Source organism: Macaca fascicularis, chromosome 19 (genome assembly GCF_037993035.2).
Source record: "Macaca fascicularis isolate 582-1 chromosome 19, T2T-MFA8v1.1".
Taxonomy (NCBI): domain Eukaryota; kingdom Metazoa; phylum Chordata; class Mammalia; order Primates; family Cercopithecidae; genus Macaca; species Macaca fascicularis.
The window spans coordinates 61,183,775-61,202,697 of NC_088393.1; the positions used below are offsets into that span (position 1 = coordinate 61,183,775).

Below are 18,923 nucleotides of genomic sequence, written 5' to 3' on the forward strand. Positions count from 1 at the left end.
CCCCACCCACCTCCTCGCGGGTCCCGCCCAGGCCTGGCTTCTGTCCTGCGCGCGCAGATTCGCGCAGACCAGGAAGCGGATCTCGTGGAGTGACGGTTCCAACGCGGCGCGTGAGTTTCGCCCTGACTTCTATTGTCTGCGTTTCCCAGGTCCCCGGCGCTTCCGCAGCTGGGACCTGGGATCCCCACAAACCTGGAAATTCTCAGCCGTCGTCCTTCACCCAGAGCAAATTGAGACATCCCCGTGAGAGGCCGGGGGTCGCTTCCTTTTGGGTTTTAGGTCGCCCTGAGGCTGGTCCCGTCCCGCGTCTTTCTGCTATAGGGCAACGTATACACTTTCTACGCTTAGTTTTCCTGCTCTAAACCTTTTTCTGACTCCTCCCGCCCCGCGCTTTTTAAAGTCCTCACCGGAGTGGTGGATTCTCGCCCTCGTAGGCCCCTGGAGCGCAGCGCCGCTGCCCCAGTCCCGGGAAGGCCGCGTCCTCTGCCTTGTCCTGGGATCCTGCAGACCCCACCCCACAACTGTCTTAAGGCGCCATCGCCGCTTCACCCCCGTCCTCGTGCGGGGCCCTGCTGCTCCACAGGTCTCCGCTCCACAGTCACCGCTTCCCCGAGCCCGCGTTGGGGAGGTGCCCGGGGCCTGTCCTGTGACACGGGGTGTTCTTGCCTGTCCACCTCCAGCCCCTGGAAAATGCGCTCCACCGGGATGCAGGCGTCTTACTCCAAACCCTCCTGTGATTGTGTGGGCCAAAGGGATCAGGAGACGGAGAGAGAGCAGTAGAAAACCTGAGACAGAAAAGAAGAATGAGAAAGACCCACAACAGATGGCAAAGTAGAGGATGGGTGAGGGATTTGCCGAGAGGCAGCAAAAGTGAAAAGAAAACGGTAAGAAAGCAGGAGGAGAAAAGCAACTGGAGAAATGTAGAGAAAAGCTAGATGTACAGAGAGATGAAGGACAGCAAGGTAGGGAGAGGGGCAGCAAAGAGGGAGGCTCATCAGAGTGAGGGAGAGGAGGAAGCACTTGGAGCCGGGACAGACAGAGTGGTGCTGGTGGCAAAGAGAACAGAAGGAGAACCACAGCAGGGAGGACACCTGGGGATCTAGGCTGCTAGAACCTAGGGTCAGGGCGGTATAACAGGGAAGAGAGAATGTAATGGAGAGAGCAGAGAAGGCGCAGAGATGGTGTTGTGGGAAACTGAGAAGAGACTGATATGGGGGAGACAGGATGATGTTTATTTAAGGTAGGCACCGGCTCCGTGGGTTTACATCAAAAAAGCTGAGCATTTCAACAAACACAGAGTGGGGTTTTTTGCTTTCAGAAGCTGAATAAAAAGAGTTAATCATACATTGATAGGTCAGGTAATCTATAGCATAGCGTAACTTGTGTCCTTCCATCGCTGGTGGCCTTGTAGCTGCGTTGAAAGAAAAACAAGAACAGCTAAATACACAAATTTGTCCTTTTTTTTTTTTTATTTCACCCTTGTTCTGGGAAGGTGGGGGGCTGTCTGGAGCCTGTTCCTTTGCCTTCGACTTCGCAAACAGTGTTATCTTATAACTGTTCTTGAAGTGAGCTTGCTAGGCAGAGGAGAACTGGTTCTTCTTTTCTTTTTAACCTTTGCCTTGCCCGTTACTTTTCTTGGAGTGAATGAATGCATATTGATTTTTAAAATTTCTACCTCAGTTTCCTCCCTTAGATGCTTGTTATAAACAAGATTTTAATAGAAAGCATCATTGTTACTGGATTCTTCATGAAAGAGCAGGTTTTCTTCTTTAGGCACAGGCTGATATTCACATAGAGCTATTAGCTGAGTGGTAGTCTGCCTGGTTACAAGTGCTTCTATCGTTGATTGAATGTTCTTAACAAGGAGAGGTAAGAGGCAAGGGAGTATTAAACAAATTCTTAGTATGGCTGGAACTACTCCTATTAAGGTTTTGAATATACTGAAGGAGGAAAACCAGCCTCTAAAGAGGGACTCAGGAGCCTACTTTTTCTAAGTGTGGACTGGAACTTGGGCTAATTTTTTCATTCTGGCAGTTCTTTCTCTTTTTTTTTTTTTGTGAGACGGAGTCTCGCTCTGTGGTCCAGGCTGGAGTGCAGTGGCCGGATCTCAGCTCACTGCAAGCTCCGCCTCCCGGCTTTACAGCATTCTCCTGCCTCAGCCTCCAGAGTAGCTGGGACTATAGGTGCCCGCCACCTCGCCCGGCTAGTTTTTTTTGTATTTTTTAGTAGAGACGGGGTTTCACCGTGTTAGCTAGGATGGTCTCGATCTCCTGACCTCGTGATCCACCCGACTCGGCCTCCCAAAGTGCTGGGATTACAGGCTTGAGCCACCGCGCCCGGCCTCTGGCAGTTATTTCTATAATAGCCTTCCTATTGTCATGGATTTCTAGGCAGCAATTAGTTAGATTAAACTTTCTACATACTCCTCCTTCCTGGGCTAGGAGGTAGTCTAAAGTTAATCTATTTTGGTAGATGGCATTGCTCATTTTCGTGGCTTGCTGGGCCGGTAAGTCGAATGCATTTTCTGTTTCATTAGTGATGATTTCAGGTGCTGCTTGCAACTTTAGGATATGGTGAAGCGTGTAAATTGGGGTGTGGAAGGCTGCTTTCTCTTTTCACCACCCTGTCCTCCCCTGCGTCTTTTTTCTCAAACTCTCTCTGCCTCTTCCTGGAGATTCCAGCTGGGCTAGAGGCTGAGCAGCTTTGGAAACAATATTTAAGGGAATGTGAGCTTAATGCATAATGCCTTTAAAAAGCATGTTGTGCTTTTTAAAAGGCACTGTCCCTTTTCTCCTCGTTCAGGTCTAGGCTCAGAGCTGTCTCCCATGCCCTCCCACCACTATCTGAAGTTCACTCTGCCCATCAGTCTCTATCACGTTACTCAGGTTTTATTATCCCTGCATCAATCACATCAGAAACTTTTTTTTTTTTTTTTTTTTTTTGAGACAGAGTCTCTGTTGTCCAGGCTGTGAGTGCAGTCTGATGATCTTGGCTCACTGCAACCTCTGTTTCCTGGGTTCAAATGATTCTTGTGCCTCAGCAACCCATATAGCTGAGATTGCAGGTGTGTGCCACCACACCCAGCTAATTATTGTAGTTTTATTTTTATTTTATTTTATTTTATTTTTGAGTCTCACACTGTCACCTAGGCTGAAGTTCAGTGGCATGATCTTGGTTCAGTGCAACTGCCACCTCCTGGGTTCAAGCAATTCTCCTGCCTCTGCCTTCTGAGTAGCTGGGATTACAGACACCCACCAAGCCCACTAGTAGAGTAGAGAGACACCCACCAAGCCCACTTACTTTTTTTATATTTCACCATGTTGGCCAGGCTGGTCTTGAACTTCTGACCTCAAGTAATCCACCCTCCTCGGCCTTCCAGAGTGCTAGTACTACAGACATGAGCCACCATGCCTGCTCAGTTTTTCTATTTTTAGTAGAGACAGTATATCACCGTGTTGGCCAGACTGGTCTTGGACTCCTGAGCCCAAGTGATCCTCAGGGTCTGGGCTGAGGATTGGTCAGGGCTGGGTCTGTACCCTGAAGGGGAGCTCATTCCAGCCCAGCTCCCCACTGCAGGAGCGTGTGTGTGGGCTCCTCCAGGAGAGAAGTGGGAGTTTTCCTATAGGAGTTTATTGTCCCTTCTGCAGTGGGCAGTAGAGGGGACCATATTTCCTCAGGGTGAGGTCTCCTTTGTATGTTTCATTGTGTTACAGGGAGGGGATGTGTTGATTCTGAGCAATAAACAACGTATTTTTAACTTTCAGGATTGACTTCTAAACACTCTTGATACATGAGGAAGAAACCCGGAAGAGGAAGAGGAAAGCAAAGGAGTCAGGGATGGCTCTTCCTCAGGTGAGATGATATTCTTGGTGGATTGTTCTGTCTCCTTCCCTTCAGAAATGCTGCTGGGCCTTGGAGTTGGGAATCTTCTCTGAGTCTGAAGCGTCCTGCCTGACAAGTTTGCTCGCATTCACCCATGCCTTCCCTCAGTCCCTCTCATCGCGCTTAGATTTTATCTCTTGTGACCCAGTGACATGAACTTGGGAAGAGGCGGCACTGGGCATGGGCCTGGGAAGGGCTCACACCCAGACATGAATGGAGACGGGGTGAGGGTCCTGTGGTGTCAGTGCTGTTGGGCAGCAGGGATTGTTCAGGGGCCACATCTGGATGCTCTGTCACCTCTCTGTGGACCAGGATTAGAGCAACTGCTGATGGAAGTCTATCAGGGGAACCTGGCCCCCGATATTTCAACATGGGTTCTTTTCTATTTTCCTTAAGTGTCGGCCAGTCTGAGAAATAAAGGGAAAGAGTACAAAGAGAGAAATTTTAAAGCTGTGTGTCTGGGAGACACATCACATGTCGGCAGGTTCTGTGATGCCCCCCAAGCTGCAAAACCAGCAAGTTTTTATTAGTGATTTTCAAAGGGGAGGGAGTGTACGAATAGGATATGCGTCACAGAGATCAAATGCTTCACAAGGTAATCAAATATTACAAGGCAAATGGAGGCAGGGTGAGATCACAGGACCAGGGTGAAATTAAAATTGCTATTGAAGTTTCAGGCATGCATTGTCATTGATAACATCTTATCAGGAGACAGGGTTTGAGAGCAGACAACCACTTTCACTAAAAATTTACTAGGTGAGAATTTCCTCATCCTGATAGACCTGGGAGCACGACGGGTGACCGGGGTTTACTTCATCCCTTATCTGCAACCGTAAAAGACAGACATTCCTACAGCGGCCATTGTAGATGCCTACCCCTCGGAACGCATTCTCTTTCTCAGAGCTGTTCCTTGCTGAGCAAAAGAATTCAGCGATATTTCTCCTATTTGCTTTTGAAAGAAGAGAAATATGGCTGTGTTCCACCCGGCTCTCAGGCATTCAGACCTAATGGTTATCTCCCTTGTTCCCTGAACATCGCTATTATCCTGTTTTCTTTTCAAGGTGCCCAGATTTTATATTGTTTAAACACACATGGTTTAGGAACAATTAGTGTAGTTAACTCAATCATCACAGGGTCCTAAAGCAACATACATCCTCAGATTATGAAGATGACGAGATTAAAGAGATTAAAGTAAAGACAGGCATAGGAAATCACAAGAGTATTGACTGGGGAAGTGACAAATGTCCATGAAATCTTCACAGTTTATGTTCAGAGATTGCAGTAAAGACAGGTGTAAGAAATTATAAAAGTATTAATTTGGGGAACTAATAAATGTCCATGAAATCTTCACAATTCATGTTCTTCTGCCGCAGCTTCAGCCGGTCCCTCCATTCGGGATCCCTGACTTCTCGCAACAGAAGTCATGTATTAATATGCACAAAGTATGTGGTAAATTCTAGAAAAGGCGACCAATATGGAGAAATGTTTCTGCCTGATTTTATACTACATTTTTAGGTAATTGAGTGAGTTGCTGTGTTTCTGACTCCAAAAATCTTACTAATTAGAATGGAAAGTTCATACATAGACATGAATGATAGATGATGTTTTATTCCATCATTATTTTAAGAATATGAAATCAACCTAAAAGCAGGAGATTCATTAAACCATTCTTAGCACATTAAGCTCATGGAGATTGTGGTGTTACTGTGGAGAGGCTTGTAAAACAGGTGTTTTCAGTAAAAATGGTGATAATTTTTATTATCAGTATTATTATTATATTATGATAATATTATATTTCTTTTTTTTTTTTTTTTTTGAGACGGAGTCTCGCTCTGTCGCCCAGGCTAGAGTGCAGTGGCGCGATCTCGGCTCACTGCAAGCTCCGCCTCCCGGGTTCACGCCATTCTCCTGCCTCAGCCTCCCGAGTAGCTGGGACTACAGGCGCCCACAACCACGCCCGGCTAATTTTTTGTATTTTTAGTAGAGACGGGGTTTCACCGTGGTCTCGATCTCCTGACCTTGTGATCCGCCCGCCTCGGCCTCCCAAAGTGCTGGGATTACAGGCGTGAGCCACCGCGCCCGGCCGATAATATTATATTTCAAATATATGAAGTCTTGCTCTGTTGCCCAGGCTGAAGTGCAGTGGCATGATCTTGGCTCAAGGCAACCTCCATCTTCCGGGTCCAGGTAATTCTCATGCCTCAGCCTCCCATGTAGCTGGGATTACAGGCACGTGTCACCATGCCCAGCTAATTTTGTTATATTTTTATTAGTGACGGCTATCACCATGTTGGCCAGGCTGGTCTCCAACTACTCACCTCAGGTGATCTGCCCACCTCAGCCTCCTGGAGGGCTGGGTTTACAGGTGCAAGCCACTGTGCCCAGCCCCAATAATATTATTAAATATATATTTTTATATTTAAACATCACATGGTGAATGTATTTATTTTGTGGTAAAACACCAAGCAAAGCTGAAGCTTAGACCCTTGGCCATAAGGCATCTCCGTTCCCTGTCACATCCTCCACCCTCCTTCCAGCTTCACTGGGGAGTCGCTACTGTCAGTTCCGTGTCAGCTGTCAGAGCAAGTCTCGTACTTGTGTATTTCTGCATCGTTATGAGACTTTAGAAAAAGGTCTGCAGTAAATTAAAAAAAGAAAAATCTTTTTACAAAAATTAGCTGGGTGTGATGGCATATGCCTGTAATCCAAGCTACTCAGGAAGCTGAGGCAAGAGAATCCCTTGAACCTGGGAGGCGGAGGTTGCAGTGATCTGAGATTGTGTAACTGCACTGCATCCTGGGCACAGAGCAAGACTCATCTCAAAAAAATAAAAAAGTTTTTATATTTCTGTTTTCACTTTAGGTTTGGGGCTACATGTGAAGGTCTGTTACACAGGTAAACTAGTGTCATCAGGGTTTGTTGTACAGATTATTTCATCACTCTGGTGTTAAGCCCCTTACCCAATAGTTATTTTTTATCTATTTATTTGTTTGAGACTGAGTTTTGCTCTTGTTGCCCAGGCTGGAGTATAATGGCATGATGTGAACTCGCTGCAACCTCTGCCTCCCAGGTCCAAGCAATTCTTCTGCCTCAGCTTCCCGAGTGGCTGAAATTACAGAGGCCTGCTACCACGCCTTGCTAATTTTTGTAGTTTCAGTAGAGACAGGGTTTCACCATGTTGGCCAGGCTGATCTTGAACCCCTGACAGGTGATCCACCTGCCTCGGCCTCCCAAAGTGGTGGGATTACAGGCGTGAGCCACCACGTCTGGCCCCCTATAATTATTATTTCTGCTCATCTCCTTCCTCCCACCCTCCACCCTCAAGTAGACCCCAGTGTCTTGTTTTCTTCTTTGTGTTCCAGGAAATATTTTACTTTGAGACTTGATCCTGCTGGTTGTGAACATTTACATGTTGTCTTGTTAGTAAACGTGGAGAGCTTGCTCTTTGCCATCTGCATTGGAAATTGGCTGAATGATAAGTGGGTTCTTTGCAATTTTTCTCTGTATAAAGAGTGCCATAGTGGCTGCCTCTGCGCACGCCTGCATTCCTACAGGTGTCTGAGGATTCCTCCAGGTCAGGCAGGTGAAAGGGTGATTGCTTCCTCTAGGATGAGGCATTTCCTGTTTTCTTAGATCCCACAAGATTCCCCCCTGCCCCCAACTGCCAAAGTGTCCTTTTCCAGCAAGATGAGATTCCTCTTCAGGTCAACAAAACTTGCTACTTTTTATATTTTTAAAGCCTTTATATATATAAACACACACACACACAATATACACACACACATATACATATACATACATATGTACACACACAAATGTATATATTTTGAACAGCTTTTCCATTTTGAAAATCTGGGGAAAATGACAAATCTTTGTATTAACATCTGGTTTTTTGTGTGTGTAGGTTTCATTATTTTGTTGACATACATATATATATGTATATATATGATTTTCATACTTTGAGTAATCTAGTTTTCATGCATTTTATTTTATTTTGAGACTAGGTCTCACTGTTTTGCCCAGGCTGGAGCACAGTGGCGCAATGTTAGCTCACTGCAACTTCTACTCTCAGTCTCAAGCCATCCTCCTACCTCAGGCTGCCTGCCACCATGCCCGGCTAATATATAAAAAAAAATATTATTTTTAAAAAAATATATAAATAATATGTTATATATTTATATATATGTGTGTGTGTATATATATGTAATTTTTTTTTTTTTTTTTTTTTGAGATGGGGTCTCTGTTGCCCAGGCTGGATTGGTGTGATTTCAGATCATTGCAACCTCTACCTCCCGGGATCAAGCAATTCTCCTTTGTCAGCCTCCCAGGTCGCTGGGATAACAGGCATGTGCCACTGCACCCAGCCAGATATTAGTTTCTGATCTTTCACTGTGAACGTTGTCATCCTTGAAGACATCACTCATACTCTGTCATATCTAGATACTGAATGTCACTTGGTGTGTCAATAAAAGTTTCTGGGCTGGGCACAGTGGATCATGCATGTAATTCCAGAACTTGGAGAGGCTGAGGCAGGCGAATCAGGAGGTCAGGGGTTTGAGACCAACCTGGTGAATACGGTGAAAACCATTTCTGCTAAAAATACAAAATTAACCGGTCCTGGTGGCACATGCCTGTAATTTCAGCTGCTCAGGAAGCTAAGGCAGGAGAATCGCTTGATCCTGGGAGGTGGAGATCCAGAGAGTGGAGACTGTGCCTTTGCACTCCACCCTGGGCAACAGAGTGAGACTCCACCTCAGGAAAAAAAAAAAAAAGTTTGGTAAAACACAACTGGGAAGACAAAATGTGGTGAGAAATCCCTTACTCAGATTTGCTAGAATATTCACTGCATTTAAATCCATGCTTTCACCTCTCTTTCTTCTCATTTTCTGTAAAGATAAGAATTCCGCCCATAACCATTTGGTTAAAATGTGTTTTCATTTCAGGGTCTGTTGACATTCAGGGATGTGGCCATAGAATTCTCTCAGGAGGAGTGGAAATGCCTGGACCCTGCTCAGAGGACTCTATACAGGGCTGTGATGTTGGAGAATTATAGGAACCTGGTCTCCCTGGGTGAGGATAACTTCCCTCCTGGGGACGTGCCCTTGCATATCTTTTTATTTGCTCTTCTTTTTTAGATACAGTGTCTCTCTCTGTCACCCAGGGTGGAGTGAAGTGGTGGGATCATGGTTCACTGCAGTCTTGAATTCCTGGGCTGATGTGATTGTCCCACCTCAGCCTCCCCTGGTAGCTGGTACAGGCGCATGCCAGCATGTCGGGCAACTTTTTTAGTTTGGTTTTTTTTCCAGACAGGGTCTTGCTGTGTTGTTGAAATTCATCTTGATCTCCTGTGCTCAAAAGATCTTCCACAGTCTCCTGAGCAACTGGGATTACAGGCGCCAACCCCATACCTAATTATTGGCTTTTATTTTTAAAATTTTTGCGTATGTGTGGCTGGGCATGGTGGCTTACGCCTGTAATCCCAGCACTTTGGGAGGCTGAGGTGGGTGGATCACAAGGTCAGGAGATCGAGACCAGTTTGGCCTACATGGTGAAACCCCGTCTCTACAAAAAATACAAAAATTAGCAGGGTTTGATGGCACATGCCTATAATCCCAGCTACTCCAGAGGCTGAGGCAGGAAAATCACATAAACCCAGGAATCAGAGGTTGCAGTGAGCCAAGATCACCACTGCACTCCAGCCTGGCAACACAGCAAGACTCCGTCTCAAAAACAAACAAACAAACAAAAAACAAACAAACAAACAAAAAACTTTGCATATGTGTGTCCTTTAGGCTAATATGAGTCTATGAGTCTCTTGTAGATAACATATAGTTGGTTTTTGTTGATTCAGCCAGTCTTTGCCTTCTGAGTGTAGAGTTAAATACTTACAGCTGAAGTATTACTGATGGAGAAGACCTTACCTTTGTGATTTTTTTACATATTATCTGTATTTCTTGTAGGTTTTTTTGGTTCTTCATTTCTCATTTCCTACTTTTTGTGTTTAATTGCTTTTTTGTGTAGACATGCTTTGACCCCCTTATTTCCTTTTTTGTTTGTTTGTTTGTTTATGATGGAGTCTCACTCTGCCACCAAGGCTACAGTGCAGTGGGGATATTTGGCTCACCACAGCCAACTCCACCTCTTGGGCTCAAATGATTCTTGTGACCCATGCCTGTAATTCCAGAACTATGAGAGCCAAGGCAGGCAAATCACCTGAGGTCAGGAGTTCAAAACCAGCCTGGCTAACATGGCGAAACTCCATCTCTACTAAAAATACAAAAATTAGCTGGACACCATGGTGGGCGCTTGTAGTCCTGCTACTCAAGAGGCTAATGCAGGAGAGTCGCTTGAACCTGGGAGGTGGAGGTTGCAGTGAGCTGAGATTGCACCACTGCACTCCAGCCTGGGTGGCACATGAGACTGCCTGAAAAAAAAAAAATTCATAACCTGCAGAAACTACTCTTTCTCCACTGGAATTCTTTATTTATGTCAGAATTATTTCTGTGTATGTTGCATTTTCATAAACATTTATGTACAATGTTTTTTCATGCTTTTTTCTTCTAAATAACAGAAAAAAAGTTGATTTATGGAGAAAATGTACACTAAACCAGTTTCTGTATCAGTCCTCTTATTTACCTATTCATGTATGTATTTATTTATTTGTTGATGAGATGAAGTTTTGTTCTTGTCGCCCATGCTGGAGTGCAATGGCACAATCTCGGGATACTCCAACCTCCAACGCCCGGGTTTAAGCGATTCTCCTGCCTCAGTGTCCCGAGTAGCTGGGATTATAGGCATGTGCCACCACGCCTGGCTAATTTCGTATTTTAATAGACACAGGGTTTCTCCTTTTTGGTCAGGCTGGTCTTGAACCCCTGCGCTCTAGTGATCCACCAACCTCGGCCTTCTAAACTTCTGTGATTACAGGTGTGAACCACCAGACAGACCCAGCCTGTCTGTCTTTTTAGATACCTTTACTGGAGAACTTTATATATATTTGTGGGTTGGAATTACTCTTTAGACTTCTTTCTTTTTTCTTTCTTTTCTTTCTTTTTTTTTTTTAATACAGAGTCTCCTTTCTCTCACCCAGGCTGGAGTGCGGTGGTGCGATCCTGGCTCACTGCAACCTCTACCTCCCAGGTTCAAGTGATTTTCCTGCTTCAGTTTCCCAAGCAGCTGGGACTACAGGCACATGCCACTGCACCCAGCTAATTTTTTTTTTTTTTTGGTAGAAACAGGTTTCACCCTGTTAGCCAGGATGGTCTCGATCTCCTGACCTTGTGTTCCTCCTGCGTCAGCCTCCCAAAGTGCTGGGATTACAGGCGTGAACCACCATGCCTGGCCACCTTTAAAATTTTTAAAACATGTTATTGCTCTAGATGGCTTCAAGTATTGTGAGATTTATAGTACAGTCTCTAAACTTCCTTTGTTTAATCAGATCTGTCAGCCTTTGGTGATGTTGATAATGAGGTGCTCCTTTTCCTGTCTCAGTCATTTCACTGACAGAAGTAGCTTAGACTGGCCGGCCGAGGTGGCTCACGCCTCTAATCTCAGCAGTTTGGGATGCCAAGGTGGGCGGATCACTTGAAGTCAGGAGTTTGAGACCAGTCTGGCCAACATGGTGAAACCTCAAATCTACTAAATACAAGAAATTGACCAGGCGTGGTGGCTCAAGCCTATAATCCCAGCACTTTGGGAGGCCAAGAGGGGCAGATCACCTGAGTTCAGGAGTTCAAGGCCAGCCAGGCCAACATGGTGAAACCCTGTCTCTACTAACAATACAAAAATTAGCTGGACGTGGTGGCACACGGTTGTTATCCCAAGTACTTGAGAGGCTGAGGCAGGAGAATCACTTGAACATGGGAGGTGAAGGTTGCAGTGAGCCAAGATTGCCCCACTGCACTCCAGTCCAGGTGACAAAGTGAGACTCCGGGCTGAGGTAGGAGAATCTCTTGAGGCAGGAGAATCCTGCCACTACACTCCAGCCTGGGTGATAGAGCTTGAATTGGTCTCAAAAACAAACAAAAAAAGAAATAGCTTAAAGTGGGAGGCTTCAGACACAGACATTTATTTCTTATGAATTTGGAAAGTGGGAAACCCAAGAGCAAGATGCCAGCCAAATTGGTTCCTAGTGAGAGCCTTCTTTAGGGTTTAGCCCAGCCATCTTACTGCTGTGTCCTGACATGGGAGAAAAAGGAACAGGAAATGAGTCTTTTGTATCTCTTTTTATGAAAGCACAAGTCCTATTCATGAGTAGTCAACACCCATGACCAAATTCTCTCAAAGGCCCCATCCGCAGGAACATCCCGTTGGAGAATAAAAACTCTGAACGTGGCTTTTGGCCAATAAGAACATTCACACCAGGGAGGCTGCATCATATTGTTTATGTTTTTATTGTGCAATTTGAATGATAAAATGTTTTCTCTGATCTCAGTTTAAACATTTTCCCAGTACACATTCTGTGTTTTGTATTTTGTGCATAGTGAACTAGATATTTAAGGCCAACAATGCATATGTATCTATAGAATTGCTGTATTGCCTGGCTGTTTCATAAATGTAGTTGTGACATCATAATTGCACCCTCTGGCACTGTTAGTCAATTCTTTTTTTTTTTTTTTTTTTTTTCCGAGATGAAGTCTCACCCTCTCAATCAGGTTGGAGTGCAGTGGTGCGATCTCAGCTCACTACAACCTCCACCTCCCAGGTTGAAATGATTCTCCTGCCTCAGCCTTCCAAGTAGCTGAGATTACAGGCACCCACCGCCATACCCAGTTGATTTTTTTTTTATTTTTAGTAGAGTTGGGATTTCACCATGTTGGCCAGGCTACTCTCGAACTCCTGACCTCATGATCCACCCGCCTCAGCCTCCCAAAGTGCTGGGATTACACACCTGAGCCACCGTGCCTGGCCTTTAGTCAATTCTTATTCCTTATAATGCTGTGTACATTTTTGACTTCATAAATCAGAAGGTAGTGATCTTAACATGTATTTCCTTTCTTACATTGTGCGCTGGTGGTAAGTAAAAGTTGTGGAGTTTTTCTTAGCAGCGAATTGTTTAGAATTTTGCAGGTTGTATAAAGGTACTTATTTGCGTCCTGGTTTTATGCGTTACAATATTTTACTAATTAATTTTTATGATTGTACATAAGGCTTTTCGGTATGTATGCAGTATGCAGTATAACTGACACAGTCCACTAGTTAATGTCACAAAGTGCCACCGGATGCTGTGGCTCATGCATGCCATCCCAGGACTTTGGGAGGCTGAAGCAGGTAGAACACTTGAAGTCAACAGTTTAAGGCCAGCCTGGCCAACATGTTGAAACCCTGTCTCTACTAAAAATACAAAAATTAGCCAAGCATGGTGACGTGTGCCGTGCCTGTAATCCCAGGTACTCAGGAGGCTGAGGCAGGAGAATCAGTTGAACCCAAAAGGCGGAGGTTGCAGTGAGCCGAGATCAGGCCATTTAATTCCAGCTGGTTGTGAGAGAGTGAAACTTAGCCTCAAAAATGTAAAAATAAAAAAATTATTTAAAATGTCACGAAGTGCCTTTTCTGCATGGATATAGGTAATTTTATGACAGTTATTTAGAAAAGCATTGTATTAACTTTTTTTGTTTTTTGAGATGGAGTCTCACTTTGTCGCCCAGGCTAAAGTATAGTGCAATCTTGGCTCACTGCTACCTCTGCCTCTCGGGTTCAAATGATTCTTGTGACTCACCCTCCCAAGTAGCTGGGACTACAGATGTGGGCCACCACGCCTGGCTAAATTTTGTAGTCTTTTCTTATCTTCTCAGTGCTGTGATTGACAATACAGAATTTCCATTGATTTTGGTTATCCTTACATAAGCTTGTTGTGGATTATTTACCAATATAGTATTTCCTGTGATCCTTTAGCATTTATTTCTATACAGCAAATATGAAGAATATATACTTTTCATTGATGTGACAGTGATATTTTTGGGAAACTGTTAGACACTTTAGGGTCCCAGTGGAAAACTATTCCTTACTTTAGGTGACACACGTTTGTGCCCTGTCATTGTTTTGTCACAGTATTGGAAATAGGCTTCTGTAAAAGTAATTTGAAGCACATGTAATAGCCCATTATTTGTTAAAGAATCTTACGCTTTTCTGTTCCTAAGCTTTGAGGGTCATGTTTGGAAAGTTTAAAATAAGTATTGTTTTTTGTGTCATAGTTACACATTTCAGCATTGTTTACCATCTGTACTTAACTTGAAAATTTTGGTGTTTATATTTTGTAGCTATTTCTTCCAAATGCATGATGAAGGAGTTCTCATCAACAGCGCAAGGCAATAGAGAAGTGCTCCACACAGGGACTTTGCAAAGACATGAAAGTCATCACATTGGAGATTTTTGCTTCCACGGTATTGATAAAGATATTCATAACTTTGAGTTTCAGTGGCAAGAAGATGAAAGAAATGGCCATGAAGCACCCATTACAAAAATCAACAACTTGACAGGTAGTACAGACCGATATGATCATAGTCATGCTGGAAACAAGCCTATTAAAGATCAGCTTGGATTAAGCTTTCATTCACATCTGCCTGAACTGCACCTATTTCACACCAAAGGGAAAATTGATAATCAAGTTGAGAAGTCTATCAACGATGCTTCCTCATTTTCAACAGCCCAAAGAATTTCTTGTAGGCCCAAAACCCATATATCTAATAACTATGGGAATGATTTCCGGAATTCTTCATTACTCACAGAAAAACAGGAAGTACACATGAGAGAAAAATCTTTCCCATGTAATGAGAGTGGCAAAGCCTTTAATTATAGCTCACTCTTAAGGAAACGTCAGATAATCTATTTGGGACAGAAACAATATAAATGTGATGTGTGTGGCAAGGTCTTTAATCAGAAGCAATACCTTGCAGGCCATCATAGATGTCACACTGGTGAGAAACCTTACAGGTGTAATGAGTGTGGCAAGACTTTCAGTCAGATGTCATCCCTTACATGCCATCGTAGATTTCATACTGTTGAGAAACCTTACAAATGTGAGGAATGTGACAAAGCTTTCAGTTTCAAATCAATCCTTGAAAGACATACGAGAATTCATAGTGCAGAGAAACCATACAAGTGTAATGAGTGTGGCAAGACCTTCAGTCAGGAGTTAACCCTTACATACCATCGTAGACTTCATACTGGAGAGAAACTTTACAAATGTGAAGAATGTCACAAAGCTTTCTGTTTCAAATCAAACTTTGAAACACATAGGAGAATTCATACTGGAGAGAAACCGTACAAGTGTAATGAGTGTGACAAGACCTTCAGTTCGAAGTCATACCTTACATGCCATCGTAGACTTCATACTGGAGAGAAACCTTACAAGTGTAATGAGTGTGGCAAGACCTTTAGTCAGAAGTCATCCCTTACATGGCATCGTAGACGTCATACTGGAGAGAAACTTTACAAGTGCAATGAGTGTGGCAAGACCTTCAGTCAGCAGTTAACCCTTAAATGCCATCGTAGACTTCATAGTAGAGAGAAACCTTACAAATGTGAAGAATGTGACAAAGCTTACAGTTTCAAATCAAACCTTGAAATACATCGGAAAATTCACACTGAAGAGAATCTTTACAAGTGTACTGAGTGTGGCAAGACCTTCAGCCGGATATCATCCCTTACGTGGCATCGTAGACTTCATACTGGAGAGAAACCTTACAAATGTGAAGAATGTGACAAAGCTTTCAGTTTGAAATCAAACCTTGAAAGACATAGGAGAATTCATACTGGAGAGAAACTGTACAAGTGTAAGGAGTGTGGCAAGATCTTTAGTCAGAAGTCATCGCTTACATGCCATCGTAGACTTCATCCTGAAAAGAAACCTTACAAATGTGAAGGATGTGACAAAGCTTTCAGTTTCAAATCAAAGCTTGAAAGACACAGGAGAATTCACACTGGAGAGAAACCGTACAAGTGTAATGAGTGTGGCAAGACGTTTAGTCGGAAGTCATCCCTTACATACCATCGTAGACTTCACACTGGAGAGAAACCTTACAAATGTGAAGAATGTGACAAAGCTTTCGGTAGGAAATCAAACCTTGAAAGACATAGGAGAATTCATACTGGACAGAAACCATACAACTGTAATGAATGTGGCAAGACCTTTATTCAGAAGTCATCCCTTATATGCCATCGTACACTTCATACTGGAGAGAAACCTTACAAGTGTAATGAGTGTGACAAGACCTTCCGTCACAAGTCATCCCTCACATGCCATCGTAGACTTCATACTGGAGAGAAACCTTGCAAGTGTAATGAGGGTGGCAAGAACTTCAATCAACAGTTAACCCTTAAATGCCATTGTAGACTTCATACTGGAGAGAAACCTTACAAATGTGAAGAATGTGACAAAGCTTACAGTTTCAAATCAAACCTTGAAATACATCGGAAAAGTCATACTGGAGAGAATCTTTGCAAGTGTAATGAGTGTGGCAAGACCTTTAGCCGGACATCATCCCTTACATACCATCGTAGAGTTCATACTGGAGAGAAACCTTACAAATGTGAAGAATGTGACAAAGCTTTCCGTTTCAAGTCAAGCCTTGTAATACATAGGGGAATTCATACTGGAGAGAAACTGTACAAGTGTAATGAGTGTGGCAAGACCTTTAGTCAGAAGTCGTACCTTAGACGCCATCATAGTCTTCATACTGGAGAGAAACCTTACAAGTGTAATGAGTGTGGCAAAACGTTTAATCAGAAGTCATACCTTGCATACCATCGTAGACTTCATACTGGAGAGAAACCTTACAAGTGTAATGACTGTGGCAAGACCTTTGGTCAGAAGTCACACCTTACATGCCATCGTAGACTTCATACTGGAGAGAAACCTTACAAGTGTAATGAGTGTGGTAAGATGTTTAGTCGGAAGTCATACCTTACACGCCATCGTAGACTTCATACTGGAGAGAAACCTTACAAATGAGTGTGGCAAAGCCTTTCATGGGCAGTCAGCACTTCACAAATGTAGTGATTGTCACCATGTCTTCAGTAATGCTACAACTATTGCAAATCATTGGAGAATCCATAATGAAGAGAGATCTTAGAAGTGTGATAAAACCGGCAAATTTTTCAGACATCATTCATACCTTGAACTCATACTAGAGAGAAACCTTATAAATGTGAAGAATGTGATGAAGCTTTCAGATTCAAATCAAACCTTGGTAGTCCTAGAAATCATATTAGAAAGAAACCTTACAAGTGTAGTGATTGTGAAAGGGTTTTGAATCGAAAAGCAAAGCTTGCACGTCATCATACAATTTATCCTGGAGATAAACCTTAGAAATGTAAATCATGAAAAAAGTTTAGTCACAAATCAAGCCTTGAAAGACAAGAAAATTCATATTGGAGAGAAACCTTACAAGTGTAATGAATATGGTGTGGTTTTTAATCAACAGGCACACCATGCACGTCATCACAGAATTCATACTGGAGAGAAACCTTAGAAATGTGAAGCACGTGACAAAGTTTACAGTTGCCAATCAAGCCTCGAGAGACAGGAGAATTCATACTGGAGAGAAAGCTTACAAATGTGAAGAATGTCACAAAGTTTTCAGTTGCACATCAAACCTTGAAAGACCTAGGTGAATTCATACTAGAGATAAACCATAAAAATGTAAGTTTGTGACAAGGCTTTCAGGTATGATTCGCACCTGGCACAACATCCTAGAATTCACACTGGAGAGAAACCTTACGAGTGTAACGAGTGTGACAGAGTCTTTAGTGGGCAGTCAACACTTGTTTACCATCAGGCAATTCATGTTGTAGGGAAACTTTACTGATGTAATGTTTGTCACAAAGTCTTCAGTAATGCTACAACCATTGCAAATCATTGGAGAATCCATAATGAAGAGAGATCATACTAGTGTAATAAATTTGGGAGAGTTTTCAGACATCATTCATACCTTGCAGTTCATTGGTGAACTCATGCTGGAGAGAAACCTTACAAATGTCATGATTGTGGCAAGGTCTTCAGTCAAGTTTCATTCTATGCGAAACATAGGAGAGAAACCTCACAAGTGTGATGATCGTGGCAAAGCCTTTACTTCACGTTCACACGTCATTAGGCGTCAGAGAATGCATACTGGACAGAAATCTTACAAATGTCATCAATGTGCCAAGGTCTTCAGTCTGAGTTCACTCCTTGAAGAACATCAGAACATTCATTTTGGAGGTAGTTGTTCCAAATGCAATGAGTAGAGCAAACCGTTAAGCATTAATTAACATTAGAGTCAATTCAGCATTTAGTTGAGTTGATTTAACATTGAGTTCAAGCATTAATTGAAATTAAAGTGTTTATGTTAAAAGGATTGGGCTGGGCACTGGCTCCTGCCTGTAATCTCAGCATTTTGTGAGGCCAAGGGAGGTATATCACTTGAGGTCAGGAATTTGAGATCAACCTGGCCAACAGACGTGAGCCATTTTCCCAGCCTGTTTTCTCTTTCTTAAAAAAAAAAACTGATAGGGATTTTTATGGGTATTGTGTTGAATCTAAATCACATTGGGTTATATAATCATTTAACAATATTTTTCCAAAACATCAATATGGGTTGTAGCTCTGTTTTTAATCATTTTGAGCAATGTTTGTAGATTTCAAGGTACGAACTTCTGAGCTTTTTAAGTTTATTTCTAAGTATTTCTTACTTTACATTCTCCAGCAAATGGAAGTGTTTAAAAATTTTAAAAATTTTTATTGTTAAAGTATGGAAATTCAACTAATTTTTGGTGCTGATACTGTATTGTGCAAATCCACTGAATATGTTACTTAGTTCCAGTAGTATTTTGGTTGACTCTTTGTGATCTTCTACACAGAAGATCATGTCATCTATAAACAAATATAATTTTACTTCTTTCTTTCTGATTTGGGTGAGTTTTATTTCTTCTGCTATTTCACTGCTCTGGCTAGGACAGCCAGTATTGATTGAATAGAAGGGGTGAGAGCATTCTTGCATCATGTGAGATCCTACAGGAAAAGCATTCCATTTTCCCTGCTTGACTATTTACTCATTGGTCAT

General features: G+C 43.0%; 2 protein-coding genes and 1 pseudogene across 2 annotated transcripts in view; all 3 read left to right on the plus strand.

Annotated features, from left to right (window-relative positions):
- The window catches only part of LOC102146399 (tropomyosin-2-like), a 133,927-nt gene that overhangs the window by 40,051 nt on the left and 74,953 nt on the right, over window positions 1–18,923 (plus strand).
- LOC102146024 (uncharacterized) lies at window positions 66–17,445 on the plus strand. The gene is given in 7 exon segments (XM_074024472.1): window positions 66–110; window positions 3,765–3,852; window positions 8,826–8,952; window positions 14,142–16,780; window positions 16,782–16,825; window positions 16,827–16,996; window positions 16,999–17,445. Coding segments are annotated over 6 exon segments (3,132 nt in total). The 5' UTR covers window positions 66–110; window positions 3,765–3,837; the 3' UTR covers window positions 17,136–17,445.
- On the plus strand, window positions 17,314–18,769 carry LOC135968618 (uncharacterized; annotated as a pseudogene).